Source organism: Berghia stephanieae, chromosome 5, assembly GCF_034508935.2.
Source record: "Berghia stephanieae isolate SIO BIC M18660-M18661 chromosome 5, UCSD_Bste_1.3, whole genome shotgun sequence".
Lineage (NCBI taxonomy): Eukaryota > Metazoa > Mollusca > Gastropoda > Nudibranchia > Aeolidiidae > Berghia > Berghia stephanieae.
Window position 1 is genome coordinate 14,235,405 of NC_088364.1, and position 17,456 is coordinate 14,252,860.

Below are 17,456 nucleotides of genomic sequence, written 5' to 3' on the forward strand. Positions count from 1 at the left end.
TCCCGATTGCTCAGTTGGTAGAGCACTGCCCTCACATTCAAGTTTTTTAAGACCCGTCTATTCACCCAATAGTAACTGAGTTACTGAATCTGTTAGATTAGGTGGAAAGTACTTTGCGGTAGTTAGAGTCCTATCCAAAGAATAGAAAGCAATTTTTAATGTCTGTTTAATGCTACATTAGCTGGGATATACTCTTCCTCCATGGATCTTATGACTTTAAAATATAAAAATGCTTGAAAGAGTCAATGATGATATAAATATAAAGGATGAAAATTGCAAAGGTTCATATAAAGAAGCAGAACAAAACAAAGGGTGCTTTGACCTTTCTTCACACTTAAATTACCTTATCATTTAATTATTTGGGATTGTAGAGGAGAATCCAAGAGGTAGGGTTGGCGGATGCACTCTAGTTTTATATAATATAAACACCAGACTCCTTGGGGCGAAGATGGTGCTGGGGGGGGGGGGGGGGGGGGATTAAGGGCCTCCTCTCTGTCTGTACGTTTCAATGGAATTTCTAAGCATCTCAAACTTGGCACATTATTGCTGGAATGCTCCTGGAATTACACTTTTCCCCTTGGTTTGAACAAGTCCCCTCTTTCTTTTGTGCTCGTGCAGCTAAATTTATTCTCTTTTCACAATCTAAGGGCCTCCTCTCTGTCTGTACGTTTCAATGGAATTTCTAAGCATCTCAAACTTGGCACATTATTGCTGGAATGCTCCTGGAATTACACTTTTCCCCTTGGTTTGAACAAGTCCCCTCTTTCTTTTGTGCTCGTGCAGCTAAATTTATTCTCTTTTCACAATCTATAAATGAATTGTCTTCATTTTTACTGGCGTGAAATAACCTTTAAGTTTTGCAAGCTAATAATAATACAATTAAAAACAAATTAAAATATATTAATGGTAATGATGACTTTTCATTCTGAATTTCAAAGAAGTAATCAATGAAACAGATGAGCCTCAATTTTTTTACCAAAAAAAAAGTCTTTAATGTTTTCATGGACGATATGTACAAATTCATAGTCAACAAGAAACATAGTTGTCACATGATACTTATCACTTGACTTATCGCACAAAAGGGAAAAATCAAAACAATTGTTTGAACGTCTTTATCTCTATTCAAAATTTGGTGTGAAATATAATTTACACGATGTAGAATAACCCTATAGATTATTATTATTATTAGAGAATGATACTTTTCTTATTATTATTGATGGCTGTCCTCTATTTCAGGCAGTGCTCTCTAAATTAAATTAACAATTCAGAGCATATTCAATGAGTAAAAAAAAACCCTCACATTTCGTCCAAGACGACCGTTTCTATGCACAATGCGTTTCATCCAAGAAGATCTCCAACTGACGAGACGCATATGCGTGGAAATGGTCGTCTTGGACGAAATGCAAGGTTTTTTATACATTTATATATATATATATAGGAAAAGAATCATTCTCTAATGATAATAATAATCTATGGGGCCATTCCACATCGTGTAAATTATTTTTCACACCAAATTTTGGATATTTAATTAAAGATTGATATATTGTTCATTTATTGATATTTTTGGCTCTAAATAACCTTGAGCAGAAATTATTATCCTTCAAATAGTGAATGCCTTCCTTTCATCTTGTAGATCACATTAACAAATACGAGGTTATCAGTGTGTGCCACATAACTTACATCAGAGATTCAGATCAAAATTATCACCAGAGAACTTTGATTTCTATTTATCTTGGTTACAATGAAAAATATTCCTTCCCAGAGATTTTTAAGTAATTTCACGTGAATTATATTGGCTGTAACACCTTGATTTATGTTTTACTGGATTGGATCAAATATTTGTTGAGAAATTTCCGGGACCTTTGAATCGAGATTAAAAAAAAATAGATAATGATAGTCGACTGTACTTCTACTTTATTAACATAAAGGTTCAATTACTAATTAAAATCATTTTTTAATTAAAAGTTGACTCTGATTGGAATGGAGACCATTAACAAAACTGGCACTGGAGTTCAGTGAAACTAAGCAGAATAAAGAGTGTACTAAACATTATGAAATAAATCATTTCCTTTACTTGTTTTTCTAAAAATAAGTTTTGGGAATTCCCTTAACGGTAATTATTAATTGTACTAAATTTATTTTAATTTTGTGTCTGAATCACTTTTGTAACATTTGGTTGTTGACAAAATTTTATCTGTTTGGTACAGAGTGGGGAATTTAATGAGCTTCCTTACATAGGATGTGAGAATAAAAAAGAAGGAAAAATGTTTAACACTGTTTCATTATAAAGCAGAAATCAAAACATTCTAATATTTACAAGCAATACGACATGACTTTAGATTGAGTCTTGCCAAGTCTAATGAAAATGCTTCATTTGTTAAGAAACTATGGCGATTATAACCAATTTTTAAACAAATTACGATATCAAAAATTCCCGAACCAGCATCTTGTTTTCAGGTTCCACACCAAGGACATAACAGGAACCCACATAATGTTGCCAATGGTCGAATAAAATCAGAAATTTCACTGAGTAGACTTTCATTACTTTCAATAAAAGCAATAGGTTTAATCACCAAACAAATGGTGTTTGGTGGAGTAAATTGGCAGGAAAGACAAGATTACATTTCATTGACACTTCAACCACTAAAGTGAACACATAAATTATTTAACATTGTTAGAAGACAATTTTATTTCGGACTTTGTTTCACTTTTATCCAAGACTTGCCTAAACTATTACGATAAATTCGTAGAAATACGAAATCTTTGCTCTAATTTCAGAACGTCATGAGCGCCTCTGAGTCATTAAAACTTATTGACGACATAATTTGAAGTGTTATTTGATCCTTGTATAGGTAAATTGTTGATTTTTGAAGTTAACTTTTGCAATTACAATGTTTATCTCAACAAGGCTGCTCTGCTTTACCTCGATGGGTCATTTTATTTTTTTAATGAGATTCACTTTATTTCTAAAGATAAATGGCTTCCAATAAATTTGACTTGAATTCAATGGACTACAGCATTTGGTCAATGGTCAATGATGTCACACAAAGGTTTATAAGTTCGTACACCAGTGTATAGCAGAGTTGGAAGAGTCAATTCAAAATGCATGGATCTGATCACTATTTGAGGCATAGGAGAATCATTGGGTCATGAAATAAAGGCTTCAGTCATACAGCAAAATGGGGAATCAACATCAAAATTCGAGAATTAGGTCCTAAAACTTCAGTATAGCAATTATGCTGTGTGTTTATTAAAACAATAGTGTAATGATTTTTTTTTCAATATATTCGACTGAAAAATTGTGAACTTAAATTCCAGATATTGGGTTTGATTTTGGTAATGTTCTAGACATGCATCATTTATAGTTTGGTGGCTGCAGACCTCTTAGCTTTTCTGGAGTTTTTTCTCGCTCCCACTTTATCCTTACATATTTCAGAGTCTACAGGCTGGCCGAGCTTTTTTTAGCACTGGATTTTCTTTTGAGTTGTTCTTGAGATGGTCCACTTCCAGTAATTGACCTCTTTACAGATGTTCTTGTGGGGTCATCAGAAATAAGTTCTTGCCCGATTCCTACACTTTTTTTGCTCAATTGTTTTTCTTGTCCAGTCTGCTGCAGCAAAGACATTAAAGATCCATCTAACTCATTAGCTGGCATTTTGAGGCCTTTCTTATTAATTACCAACTTAGAAGCTTCCTGAAACGAAAGATAGAATCTTAATTCAAAGACATGTTCTATTTGTGTGTTAAATAAATAAATAAATAAAATAAGAACAAGATCTATTTAGAGAAATAATCTATTGCTAACTGTTCCGTGTTCTTATCAGGCCAACTCTTTTTCTCAACTTATGACTGATTAAGATTATTTTCGCACCGTGATGCTTTCCAAAAAAAAAAATTAGGTTTGTTTTTTTTTGGGGTTTTTTTAGAGACAAAAGCCATTCAGGAATGAACATTTTTTATTTCTCTTAAATTAATCAGCCTGCATGGTACTGTATAGCACTGGGTCATCACTCTTATTTTCATTTTTTTCTAAAAGTTAAAACGGGTATTTTAAACTCCTGTTTAAAAAATATTACAAGATAACATTAATATAACTAAGCAAGTTGTAAATTATTTGTTTAATCCTCTATTGACGGGGGTTTAATTTTACTCTAACTTGACATCAGAACTTACTGTATTTACCAAGACAGCAGTAAAGCAATGTGGCATGTGCTTTGGTGAAGACTGTAAGATAATATGGTGTCAGGTTATAGTCGTATTAGGATAAATAATTAGAAAAAGAAATGGTGTGAATGGTATCCAGTCTTTATCTTAAAGGGTCAACTTGGAAAAAAAAAAATTAGTGGGATCAGCCAGGCCCTGCCATAGAATTTCTAAAACTCCAATTGAGAGATACTAATCTGCTAGAAGCTGTGATAATTTATCTGCCATCGATCTGTTTTTTAAAATTGAGTAATGTATTTATTTTTTCATTGATTTTTGGGGGGGTTTTTTGTTGTTGGCTGACGAAGGGTTTTGGGCCCGAACCATTCTGTGTTTGCTACTTTTTGAAGCTGTTGTATTACTTTTTGTTAATTACTTTTTTTTTTTTTAAGTCCGTTTGTAAGACCAAGTTCAAGACTTCATACAAAGTCAAAAAATCAGGTAGCGTAGCAGATTAGATGATGGAATTTAACAAGATAAGTAAATGGATCATTTAGATTTGAAAGAGTCACTTAGCTTCGAGTGTAATTCAAAAAAAAAAAAATTCCCCCAATTTTTTGCTATTTCACATCGTAATCTAGACAATGATTACTTATTTCAAGTGCTTTACTTTGGAGAGCTAGTGTGATTGAATTTGTATATTCTCTCCATTAATTATCTTTACGACTTCATTCTAAATAAACATCTCTATATTTACTCATTCTTCAAGAAAAGAGAGACATAACTCAAAGATCTACCACAGTGCAAAGACAACTCTTCAAAGCGTGGAATAAAAGAAAGAAAAATGAATGTCGACGCTGGTCTTGAACTTTGATCTTCTGGATTTCATTGCAAACCTTAATGCATTTTACCATCTCGCTCATTATATTTATTCCTACATATTTTGAGTTGGGCCGCACAAAAGGCTGATTATTATTTTATTTTTTTCCTTTTCAAATAATTATTATTGTCAAAGGGATAATACTATGGCAATTTTTTTAATGTTCATTCTATCCGAGGAGAGGAGACATTGGGGAATGAATAATATAGTCAATCCAGCTATTTACATTTGCGACTCATCGCGTCAGTGTGATATGATCTTGTGATGGTCTACATTAATAGAATTCAAGTTAAGGTCAAAATTACCAACTCAAACTGAAGTTGTGGACCTTTAAAATATCAAAGAAAAAGTATGTGCAATCGCTTCAAAAAGGAAAGAAAATATTCCTATTTAACAAGGATTGTTTCAGGCATATATCCCTCTTCAGCAGTCAGCAACAAAATGATATTAAAAATTACATATCATCCTGAAAATTATTAGTATTGGATTTGTTGTGGTTAGAAGAACGGATTTTTTTATAAAAACACAACGTCAAAATCAAAGAGCACTTCCGATTTAAAACTTTTGGAAATGACTTCATGAAACTAGAAGAGAAAAACATACTAATTAAGAATTCAATAATTAAATAGGTTCAAATAAAACATCTTGAAAAAAAGGTTTAAATGAAGAGAGGGCAGAGAGAGAGAGAGAGAGAGAGAGAGAAAGAGAGAGGGAGAGAGAGAGAGAGAGAGAGAGAGAGAGAGAGAGAGAGAGAGAGAGAGAAGCTGTTAATCAAGATGAAAAGAATGTCATGAAACACAACCTTAAGAATAATGAAACATTGACAACTTTCATGTAATTCGTGAAAATTTGAAAAGAAAATTGAAATAACATAACATAATTCACATCACCAATCCACGAACCCACTGAAACAAAGATTTTTAAAAAGGAGAATATTTGGATTGTTATTACTTTTTCTTTCTTTCTTTATCTTTTTTTTTTTTTTTTTTTTTGGTCAATCATATACAGAAAGAAGTAGAAAAAATAACATTGAGGAATGTATTATAACAAGAGGGAATTAAATCTAAAGTGCTCGAATAGACTGTAGTGGAAATATGAGATAAGAAATGTGTTTTGAAGTTTAAAAAAAGGCGAAAAAAAAGAAATGTGTTTTAAAGTAAAAAAGTATAAAAAAGATATAAAGAATTATATGAAAAGTGGATTGTCTAGCACTGATCCAATTGTACATACTAATACTGTCATAACGACTACATACATTGATGACTTTACTATTTAAGGCGTTGATGAACATTTTAAAATGGATAGAGATGATCAACATCATAATCTATCATAATCTCTCTGTTGATGTTGTCAGGAAGTAAGATTGAAACAGCTTTTTAAATAATAGGTTAATAAATGAAAAGGAAATTTGAGTAACAAGCCTTAGGAATTCAAAATACGTAGAACTCCCTGAGCAAATAATTCTAATTAAATAATAAGGAAGACTCAATCAATAGAACACTCGATCCATTTGCAAACAAATCTGGTTCAAATCGAGAGGAATGATTTTAAAGAATTGTTCATTTTTTCCAGTTCAGTCCAACTAGAGACAAACATTCATTATTTCCCTTTGTAATAAGACTGGAGCATCCAGCCAACTGATGGTGAAGAATCAGGATGTCACAACTGTTTAAGAGAATTGTTTCCTTCTTTGTGACAGGTTAGTGACGTCAGTAAAAAAAATGAAAGTGTTATCTGCTTTTTGTTGTTGTTTTTGTTTTTTTTTGGGGGTTTTTTTATCTTGTATTCACGTGGTTGTCAAATGTAAAGAGATCTTTAAAGTGGGCCGATACGTAATATGTATAAAGAAGAAGAAGAACCAGCAATGATTGGGCAGCTGGGTGTTTGGACGTAATGAAAAGTACTTTGTGATCGACAAAAACTTCTATCCAAATCATAATAGCAAAATAATAAAAAAAATAAAAAATTCTTTAATTATAAAGATTTTAAAATTGCTAAGTCTATTTCGCACGACTGAAATGGTCTAAAGGACATCGAGATTAAACAAGTTACCGTAACTGTAGATTACTGTCTTTATAATAACTATGCAATAACATCTCACTCATGATTAATGAATCGTTAATTATCTCTGGTAGATGTTTTTAAATGTAGGTACATAGTGGAGACATTACTCACTATTACCACAATGATGATAGGATGAGAATGTAGAGATGATGCCATCTAAAAATCCCACACAAACACTTCCTTCCTAAAAAAAATACTCAAAGTTACACTAAATTTCAATAACAATGAAAGAAGAGAATAAAAAATCAAATAGAAAAAAATAATGTGCAGTATCAACATGTAATAATAGAAATAGAAGCAGAAAATTTGACAATGATATAATAGCAGATTATCAAACTATATTATACCAAATATTACCTATTGCTTCAAAATGGTGTAACATGGGGCATTTTTCATCCCGAAAATTGAAGTTAAAGTCGAAATCCTGAATTTTATTAAAATCAAAATGCTTTCACCTAATATAAAATGAATGCGATTCTAACACTTAGGAAAAAAAGGTGGGAAGATTTAATTTTAATTTTAATTTAATTTTTTTTCTCTTTTATTTTGACATTTTGATTTTAGTCATTTTTCTGTACCATCTCATTCCCCCAAGATAATATTTTTAAAGAAGAGGGCACAGTAAAAGATAAAATATATAAATGACAACCAATAACATTGATAATTAAACACATACTTATTTCGACATTGATAGGAATTCATCTATGTTGAGAGATTTCATGTTACGGTTAGTTTTGCTTGAATTATGTTAATATATTCTCTTATAATGTCTATTTATAGTAGTAACGATTTTAAACCATTTCATTTCTGTTGATTTATAAAGCGTTTATTACATGGGAATCCCTCTGTGTTAAACAATGCGTCATAAAAATGATAAAATTTGTCATAGAGGAAAAGGTAATTAAGGGAAGTGAAATGAATCGAAAACAATTGAAACGAAATAACCATATTAAACTTGAAAATGAAATATATACTATTGTCACTGTATTATCATTCTGGATTTTTAAACAGTTAAATAAATCTGGCTGTTCTTCTTTACTTATTCAGTAAGTTGCTGCCATAATAAAAAATGGTCTTGTAAAAGAAATTTGATAAGGCCAAATGATTATAATGAAATACCTAGGTGTCACGTTGGACAGACAATTAAACTACCGCAAACATCTTGAAGGAAACGCAAACAAGATCTCAAAAAGAGACTGTATCCTGAGGAAACTGGCAAGTACTAATTGGGGAGCCTCACAACAAGTACTTAGAACATCTGCTTTGGCACTTTGCTATAGCGTGGGAGAATACTGCACTCCAGTCTGGATGAGGAGCCCACATGCCAAACTGATTAATGTCAAGCTAAGAGAATCAATGAGGATCATAACAGGATGCCTCATGTCAACCCCAACCCAATGTCTCCCAACACTAAGTGGCATAGCACCGCCTGATATCAGAAGACAAGAATTAAACCAAAGAATGCATGCCAAAATTGAGGAGTTCATTGACAGGGTCCCATTGAAGGAGGTCCTAGAAGAAGCCCCAACAACGTCAAGACTGAAAACAAGGAAACCTTGTAAAACTTCAAGACAACATTTCAACGTGAAAGAGGAATGGATGTCGATGTGGAACCAAGACAGCCCCAGGGGAGGCGACATCATACCCGACCCAACAGAAATAACACCTGGCTTTCTCTGCAATAGCCGAAAATGCTGGGTCACCTCCAACCGCATTTTGACAGGACATGGCAGAACCGCAGCTAACATGCATAGATGAAATCTGAGAGAACCACATGCATGCCATCATTGCCAAGGAGGCCCTGAGACAATGGACCACATCGTCATCCACTGCCCAGTGACAAGCCTATCAGGAGGCTACGAGACAGCCTATAAGGCAGGAAAAGAATTTGAAGAATGGATTCAAAGATTCAAAATAGAGGTGTAGCCATTCGATACTACTATTATAAAGAAATGTATGCAAATTGGAATATCTCAAATTTTCAAAATCACACAAAAGGATATTTGCTGATATCACAAAACGAACAATACGTTATGATCCCATTGTGACAAAACAGTGACAATATAAAAACAGGAACTATTAAGGGTTAATTTGAAATATAGATAGTTTGCGGTTTTGTCATATGCTCATCAATTTTGACTAGCAAAACAGTAACAAATGGTTATAACCAATATAAAAGTAAGGGTGTATTTTGATTGTTTGTAATCTGTTAGATGGATTTTTGACATCATTGCTTATCTCTATGAGTGGCTGAAATATAACCCCCCCCCCCCCCCCCCAAAAAAAAAAAAAAACAATAAAAAAAAAGAACACCACCAATAGATAGTAGTATGATATTAACCGCATTATATTTATAGAATGAAACAAAAATTACAGATAATCTTTATAAATCCAAGGGATAAACAATCAAAATAACATAAGAATTTTTTTCCTGTTGGAAAGAGAAAAGAGACTAAACAAAAAGGTTAGTAGATCAAAGATCCTTTCAAAAAACAGAGGGGAATAAATTGTGTAGAAATTTCTAGAATAGTCCGAGAGGATTTGAAATTTTTAAAAAGTGGATGATAACAAAGGGTTATGTCAAAATGTAAATGGTGGAGTTGTCTACCTACCCTCATCATCTGTGGTGGACAAAGAAATAAGCATGAGGCATTAGGCATGTAACTTGCACGTCATAAATTATATCAGATTAGAGATGAGACAATTAGCTAGCATGATGGTCGAGATTTTATCATTTCTCGATCCTTAAAATCGTAACCCATATTGCGAAATGAATGTAATCATTAAACGAATGTTGAGATTGTTTCCACTTTGTTTGACCCAGTCTTTTCTTGAGCAGAGAGTTGTATCCTTGGGTAAGACATCTTATATCCATTACTCAATTGGATCCATTAACTGTACTTTGGTTTCCATAAATACATCCAGTGCCGTATTGTCATAGTAAAATAATAACTAAAAACACATAGCATGTGCAGGTATTTAAAAATCAAAAGAATGGAAGATGCTTTAACTTTAAAGAATAATCGAAGATAGTAGAAATAAGCTTCATATAAATAAGCAGATTGGTCTTTATATTGGTGTTGCAATATTAAGCAGTGGGTAAAAGAACTGGTAAAAGAAGCATATTACAGTAAAAACTGGTTAACTGAGGTTCAAGGGACTCTGTATTCTATTTCGTTATAAACTTATTTCGATTTAAGTACACCTCAAAAAGTTATCATGATTTTCATAGGGCAATATTATCTCACTGTTATCATTCATCCCACTGTCACATACAATGTAGTGCATCAAATTGTTCAACTTTGTGGTTGAAATAGCATAGTGTGTTTGTGAGAGTTTGTGTGTGTGTGTGTGTGGGGGGGGGGGGAGGCTGTTTGTATGCACACACACACAAGCGTAGTGGTAGTAGGTGCCAAAGAGAGCAATTGTGTGTTATAACTCCAACAAGATCTTTATGGAGTTACAACATTACTGCTCTCAATCAGCACATTGTGTTCTCGTCATCAATTAAAAGAATGTACTGGTGCAGTTGGGATGGGGGTGGTTGGGAGGGGCGAGTAGAGAGGTGACAGGCGAATAAAGTCTTGTGGATTAGTGTGGGGCAGGGTGGAGGTTGGGGGGACTAGGTGGCAAAGAGAGTTTCAATGGAGGTGTGTGAGCGGTGTTGAATACATAGATACAAGTGAAAGCATTGTGTTCTAACAAGATTTTGTTTAGTTATCAGCATATCATCAATTTTTTTATAGCTTATTCAGTTATTCGGCAATTTCTTTTTGGTTTAAAGATAGTTTGAGCATAGTGGCTTTCGGTTTATCGATACTTGGGTAACTTGGGTAAAACAAAGAGGAAAAAATGACATTTTGATTTCCTTTCGGTTTAGCTATCTTTTTGGTCTAAACATTTTTGGTTTAACCGGTTTTTACAGTATTTTATTAACAAAACGTATATGGAGAGAATGGATAAAGTAAATATTTCTATGTAAAACTGCTGATGGTACGGTGTAACATATTTGTGGATGAGATTTTGTTTGATTAAGTTAAGTTATAGATGAACATTTCTGACTTATGGCATCAATCTTTTAATGTCATTAAATTAGTTTTTCTCATGAAAAGGATTATAAACTACATTCTACAAAAGAGCAACGCAAATCATAAACATCATTCTAAAATAAAAATGTAGTTATAAAATGCAAAACAATAATCTGGTATTCCTGCAAATCATTCAAAATATGAAAGTAAGCAAGCCAAACTTTCGCACAATAACCCCCCCCCCCCCCCCCTCCCATCATCCATTTCCCTTTCCCACTAGAAACTCACACATGTGCACACAAAATATAGATTGGCCACTTTCACTTTTCTTACCTTGTACAATATCCAAAGCATCAATTTCATCCCGCAGGTGGTCAACTAAATGATTGATCTCTGTCACTCGGCTACGGTTTCGTTCAATTTCCTGCTCATGATGGATTGTTTCAATCATATTTTTGAGCCAGGTGTTGATACGTGTGACGATGTCATCCTCTTTGTTGTCGATTTTCAATAGATGGACATCATGGGATGAAGTGACAGCATTCATGACCGTGTCTCTGTCTACCAGAAGCTGCAATCAATACAAAATTTGGTTGAATCCTTCACATTTTCAAACTTCAATAATTGTTTCTTTGCTTTCCCTGATTTAGTTTTTGAAGCTCTTTTGGGAAATATAGTATGAGAAGCTCCTAAATCAAGTGAATTCATCATCATCATCATCATCATTATCATCATCTGCATCATCATCGCCATCCTCATTCCCATCACCAAATATCTTGTGATATGGGTTGTACAATGACTGTAATTTATAGAAAAAGCAGATGGACAAAGCAGATGCTCACATAGCAGTTATACTACTATATTGATGAAGTGATAGCCAAGAAGCTCACAAAAGGATCAGCGACACAATGTTTTACAACAGCATACTCAGGACTGAACTGCCTTTTTTTTTTCATCAATTCGTGTTTATATAAGTTAAGGTACAAGAGGCAGACTCAATATACATGTTCATATATTGATGCTATGCATTTAGGAAAAATACTCAACATCTGCCGGCCAGATATAATGCACCAACGCATGAATTTACGTGTAACCTTGAACGTTTATAGTCTGATTGATATAATATAGTGGGAACCAATCACGAAAATGGCAGTCTAAAAACAATTACAAAGCTGAATGACGTTAAACGTGTTCCTTTTACACAGTAAAGAGTAAAACATGGATTGTCTCTCTTAAATTCATTTCATCCATCATCATCATAATCATCATAATCATCACCATCACCATCACCCTACCATTTTGAGATCTTCTGAGATGTCCTCGTCCAGTTCATTCTTAACTCCCTTTTCTTGAGTTGACGTGGCACACTCAATCATCTTTTCATTGTGGACATTCTCGTGTTCTCTCGCTTGAGTCAGGTAACCTTGCACACCCTCCAGAAATATACCCACCAGATCCTGCATGTTTCTCTCAAAGTCTTTGATCACCTCCTGCAATTGTACAAAGAGGGAGAAAGTGTTTGAAAATAATTATAAATTCAAGAAACATTTGCACAAATACTCTCGTTGTTATCTTGAATGTTTTAAATTATATTTATATTTACTCACTCTAAATAATCATAAGACTTGAAGTTTTATTTTGAATTATTTTTTTAAAAGTACAAATAATGAATCTATGCGTTTTTTTTTAATGTTTAAAAGTAGGATTCGATTTCTTTGTTTGATGTTTAAAAGGGGGTACCTCCATTTTAAGTTTAGTTCATGACAAGATTGTATAAAAAGAAAAAAGCTTTTAAAGTCATGATGTAAAATTCAAGTGTCTCCTGCAAGAATCAAACCTATGATCTTTTGATCCAAATGCAAATGGTAATCACTATGCAATCTGTTAACCCTTTTTACGTTATCAGTTTTGTGGTGAAATCATTATATTCCAAATAAATGATAAAGACCAGATATGATTAATTTTTAGTTTAAAGACAAACTTTTATAATCTAGACTTAAAGAAAGAGGAAACAAAGTAGGAAAATACAAGTTGTGCATTTCTTTTTTAAAATAGTGACCAACCACCTCAAAACGGTATTATGTCGGATTTATATTGATGCTAAAAGTAGAATTATAGTTAAAAATATGAAATGGGAAACATCCAATTTTTTTGTTATTGAGGAGATAGTTTCATAAATTACTTAGCACATCATTTCATATTTCTGATCATTACAGCTTTATATCCCCTTTTTAGAATCACTTAATCCTACAAGTTTAACATGGTTGGGCACGTATATGCATTAAATATTGTTGACCATCAGGAATGATGTTTGTTCCTGGAACAATTTGTTGATACTAAATAATTAAGCTCTTTTCAAACAAGGTAACTTTTTACGATTAACGTCAAACTGATAAGGAGGTGCAAGAATCTCACCTCAAGCTGATCCACCAATTGGAGTTCGAGTCCCATTAGCGTGTCCCACACTCCAGTCACAAGATTGTTGTATTCCTGAACCTTGTTCTCTACCTGTTTGGAGTCTGTCATATGTTGCAACTCGATGAAAATCTATAAAATTACACGATGACAATGTAAATATATTAAACATTGAATTAAAGTGGTAAACAACAGAGTTCTTCTTTAAATTAATAGCTCTTTTAATGTTTGATTTTCCAAAATGACACATCTTAATACTGTCTTGAGTTTGAGCAGACATGAGCAAAAATTTTTTTTTTAATCACCAGACTGTCCCGAATTGTGACATAATCCATGAGACTAATACACTAGAGATTTAAAGCTTCCATGTGGCCTCAAAATTATTTACAGAAAATTATATTTCACTATATTGAAGGATCACTCACCCTCTTCTTCTCGCCCATAAAATCTTCAATGGCTTTCATGCCCAATTCTTTATTCTCATCCTTGGCCTCATTGACGCACTCCCAAAACATGTCCACCTCACCCTTACGTTTCTCATATTCTTGAAGGCCAAGGTCGAATAACTGTTGGCAGACAGCCATGATTTTCTCTTTGAATGTAATCTTGTTAAGGTAAAATGAAAACATAAAAATAATCACATTTTACAATTTAATCCTATTTGTTAAAAATACACACACACACACAAACAAACATATGCACTCTCTCTCTCTCTCTCTCTCTCTCTCTCTCTCTCTCTCTCTCTCTCTCTCTCTCTCTCTCTCTCTCTCTCTCTTTCTCAACACACACGCACACATACACACACACACGCACACACACACACACACACACACACTACATGCATGTATAAAGATGGCCAAAACAAAAGTAGGACTAGAAAACTACAGTCATAAGCATCACAATCAGTTGTGTAGGTAATGGTCTTTGCAAGGATGATGCTGACTAGGGAAGTTGTGGCAAACTCAGCTAAAAGTTCCATAAACACCTCGAAGCAGGTTTAAACTCCAAACAGAATTTTAAAAACTACAACGACATGAACTGGGCTACTACATTACAGTGGTAGTACATGATATAACAATAATTTCTGACAGCCTTATTCTATGTGCACCTTATTGTTAACAGGGATTATGCTATATGCTATTTTAATAAATGTTCTTATTTAGAAATTGAACATAAAGTATAAATTGTAAAACTCATAATAAGTTAAATAATTTCAAAGGAAACAATAACTTAATTTATTAAACTTAAAAAAAAAAGAAAGAAAGAAAGAAAAAAAAACAAAGAAAAACCCAACAAATTAATTCTCAATTCCAATAATTTTCTCTTTAGTTCAATTCTCTTCGTCTCGTTCAGATGCGTATGGTGGATCACAATTGTGTTCAAAGGATATAAAACCAGCATTTCGTCAACTCCAGGCATTTGGTTGAGTTTGATGCCCTCTGGGTCGTCTGCATACATGTCTGTGTACAGTTTTTCTGTGTTCAGATATTCCACGTAGGCTTCCTGAAACATGCAAGAAATCGAAATGTTAAAATGACTTTTCCCTGTCTATTGTGATGTAGATCTCTCATTTAATGTCCTAAATAAAGAAACACCAGTGACATGTCAATTTAGTATATACAGTTTTTCTATTACACAGACACTGACTGAGTGACTTGGAATAAGTTTGAGTATTAAAATCAATATTGAAAGAATAACAGCATAAACACTTCTAACACAAACCTGAAATTATCATAATTGAAAAACGCACAAAATAAAATCAATGCATTAAAAAAAGTGCCATGAATAGTGCCAAAGACAAAATATGCTTGTTTAATCAAAAATACCAAATCTAGGCTTTCGCTTCTTATCTTATACATACCACTCATTAGTGTTGATGTCTTTTTTTTTCTATTAGGAACTTTTCAAGTTTAAATGAGCTTTTGAAGTTGTTTTTTTTTTTTCATAATTGATGGATATCTATATCATGTAACAGTTCACTATTAAAGGAGAAGGCATATCACTGTCTTGTCTACATTTTCCATAATCTATTTTAACTGGTTAAGGTACAAAACACTAAGATGTCATCTTTTCAACAGTAGTTGCTTTACATTTTTTTTATTTCTGAGGACTTACTCTGTGCAGCTGTATCTCCTTCTCTCTCTTTTCTTCCATCTCCTTTGCAGCTCTTGCTTTGTTATCCTTGTCTATCTGCTCCTCAACTTGTGTCTGGTATTTTTCATAAGCCGCCGCTTTCTGTTTAATTATGATATTTTATAAAAGGTTATATGGTAAACTGTTTCACAATTTCTACAATTTTCTAAACATCTTGCAATATTATTATTATTATTATTATATATTAATTAGAACTGCTTCTATTAGATAGAGTTTATCTGAGATAAAGGTGCAACCTTATCAGTTTTGTTAAAAATATTCATTGCAAATAGTTCAAATATTATTTAGGTAAAACAATTCCAATGTACTATTTCAAAACATCAAAACAGCTAATTGATCGGAATAAATCTCTACTGGCAAGGATTGCGACGAAAAAGTTGAAGGCAAAAAGACTTTTGAACATTTTAAAGTATTGACTCTGTGTTATGACTAGTTAGCAGATTTAACGAATATTTTAAAACTCACTGTCTGCTCGTCGAGTAGTCTGTAATCCAAAAACTCCAGGTTTGGCAAAAAGGCTGCAACGTACATTTTGAAATTATCCTCTGAGCATACAGGGTTGTTGTTGATATTCAATGTTTTTAAATCAGGAAATTTGCGAAGATACAACATCTGTAAGTGGAAAAAATCCTGATTTTACTTGTACCATAATCTAAAACATAGATTACCAAAGCGAAAAAAAGACAACAAAAAACAATTTAAAATAACACAACAAAGCTCAATAACTCATGTGCTAAAAATAAGTGTTCAGATGGTAATCAGTATCAAAATTTTCTATAGAAATAATTAAAAAATAGGTCATAACTGGAGGTAAAAGTCATAAAGTCTAAAAGATCATATGATATTCTGATTCTGAAAAGTGGGCATGGAATAAAGAGTTCACCAGAACTGATTATCCACTTCCATTTGGGAGGTTCCTTGAATTCAATATGCTATTATTAAAATTTATGACTACAAAACAAATAAAAAAGGAAGTTTTATACTCTTGGATTTGACATCAGCTCTAGTTAGTTTAGTACTATATGAATCCCAAGAAAAAATCATACCATACACATATTTAACAAGTGATTAAACATTCAATCTCAAGTACTTATCATAAATTCTGCTTGGGCGCAGGTACTAAAAACCCATTATTGTCAGCCTTGGTGCCAATGAAATCATGTCATTTTTCATGTAATGATCTAAAAATCTCTTTTCACACTGGTAGAGAAAAAAAGCAAAGAGGGTAAAAAAAACAAAAACAGTTTGTGCTAGTGAAGCACGATTACTAACGTCTTTGATGTCCTTGATTTCATTGTTACCAATTGAAAACACATGAAGTTTGGATAGCTGGTCAATGTTTTCTATCTTGCTGATGCGATTGTTGTATAATGTGAGATCCTCCAACTTCTTCAAATTACTGAGGCCCTCTATTACCTCAATGTTGTTGAAAGAAAGATCTGGAACAAATAAAAAATAAAGGATAAAATTATTTTTAGAAAATGAGATGAAACTTTCTTGTTTTACATCACCAAATTTATAAAATACAAAATTATATAAACAGAATGAGGCATTAATGTCAATGTATTCTTTGCCTGAAAAAAAAACACCAAAAAAAATAATAACAAAAAATAAAAATCATGTCTTACCAAGCCAGATTAGATTTACCAAGACATCCAGCCCTTCAATCTTCTCAATAATATTATTGTCTAGCTGCAACTTTGTCAGGGATGTAAACTCCCAAAGATTGTCAATCTTCAGGATGTCTGAAAACATCAAAAGTAAAAGTCTAT

At 32.9% G+C, this 17,456-nt stretch overlaps 1 protein-coding gene across 2 annotated transcripts in view; it reads right to left on the minus strand.

The window, feature by feature from the left end:
* Positions 1-967: 967 nt before the first annotated feature.
* Positions 968-17,456, minus strand: part of LOC144972452 (dynein regulatory complex subunit 3-like) — a 21,965-nt gene continuing 5,476 nt past the window's right edge. For both annotated transcript variants that reach the window (XM_078913637.1, XM_078913638.1), the window contains exons 3-12: positions 17,313-17,429; positions 16,957-17,123; positions 16,150-16,296; positions 15,646-15,765; positions 14,921-15,033; positions 13,956-14,130; positions 13,531-13,662; positions 12,411-12,605; positions 11,449-11,686; positions 968-3,694 (exon numbers count right to left, since the gene is read on the minus strand). In XM_078913637.1, the coding sequence (XP_078769763.1) occupies positions 3,684-3,694; positions 11,449-11,686; positions 12,411-12,605; positions 13,531-13,662; positions 13,956-14,130; positions 14,921-15,033; positions 15,646-15,765; positions 16,150-16,296; positions 16,957-17,123; positions 17,313-17,429 (1,415 nt within the window). In that variant the 3' untranslated portion in view covers positions 968-3,683. The remainder of the gene's footprint in view (positions 3,695-11,448; positions 11,687-12,410; positions 12,606-13,530; positions 13,663-13,955; positions 14,131-14,920; positions 15,034-15,645; positions 15,766-16,149; positions 16,297-16,956; positions 17,124-17,312; positions 17,430-17,456) is intronic.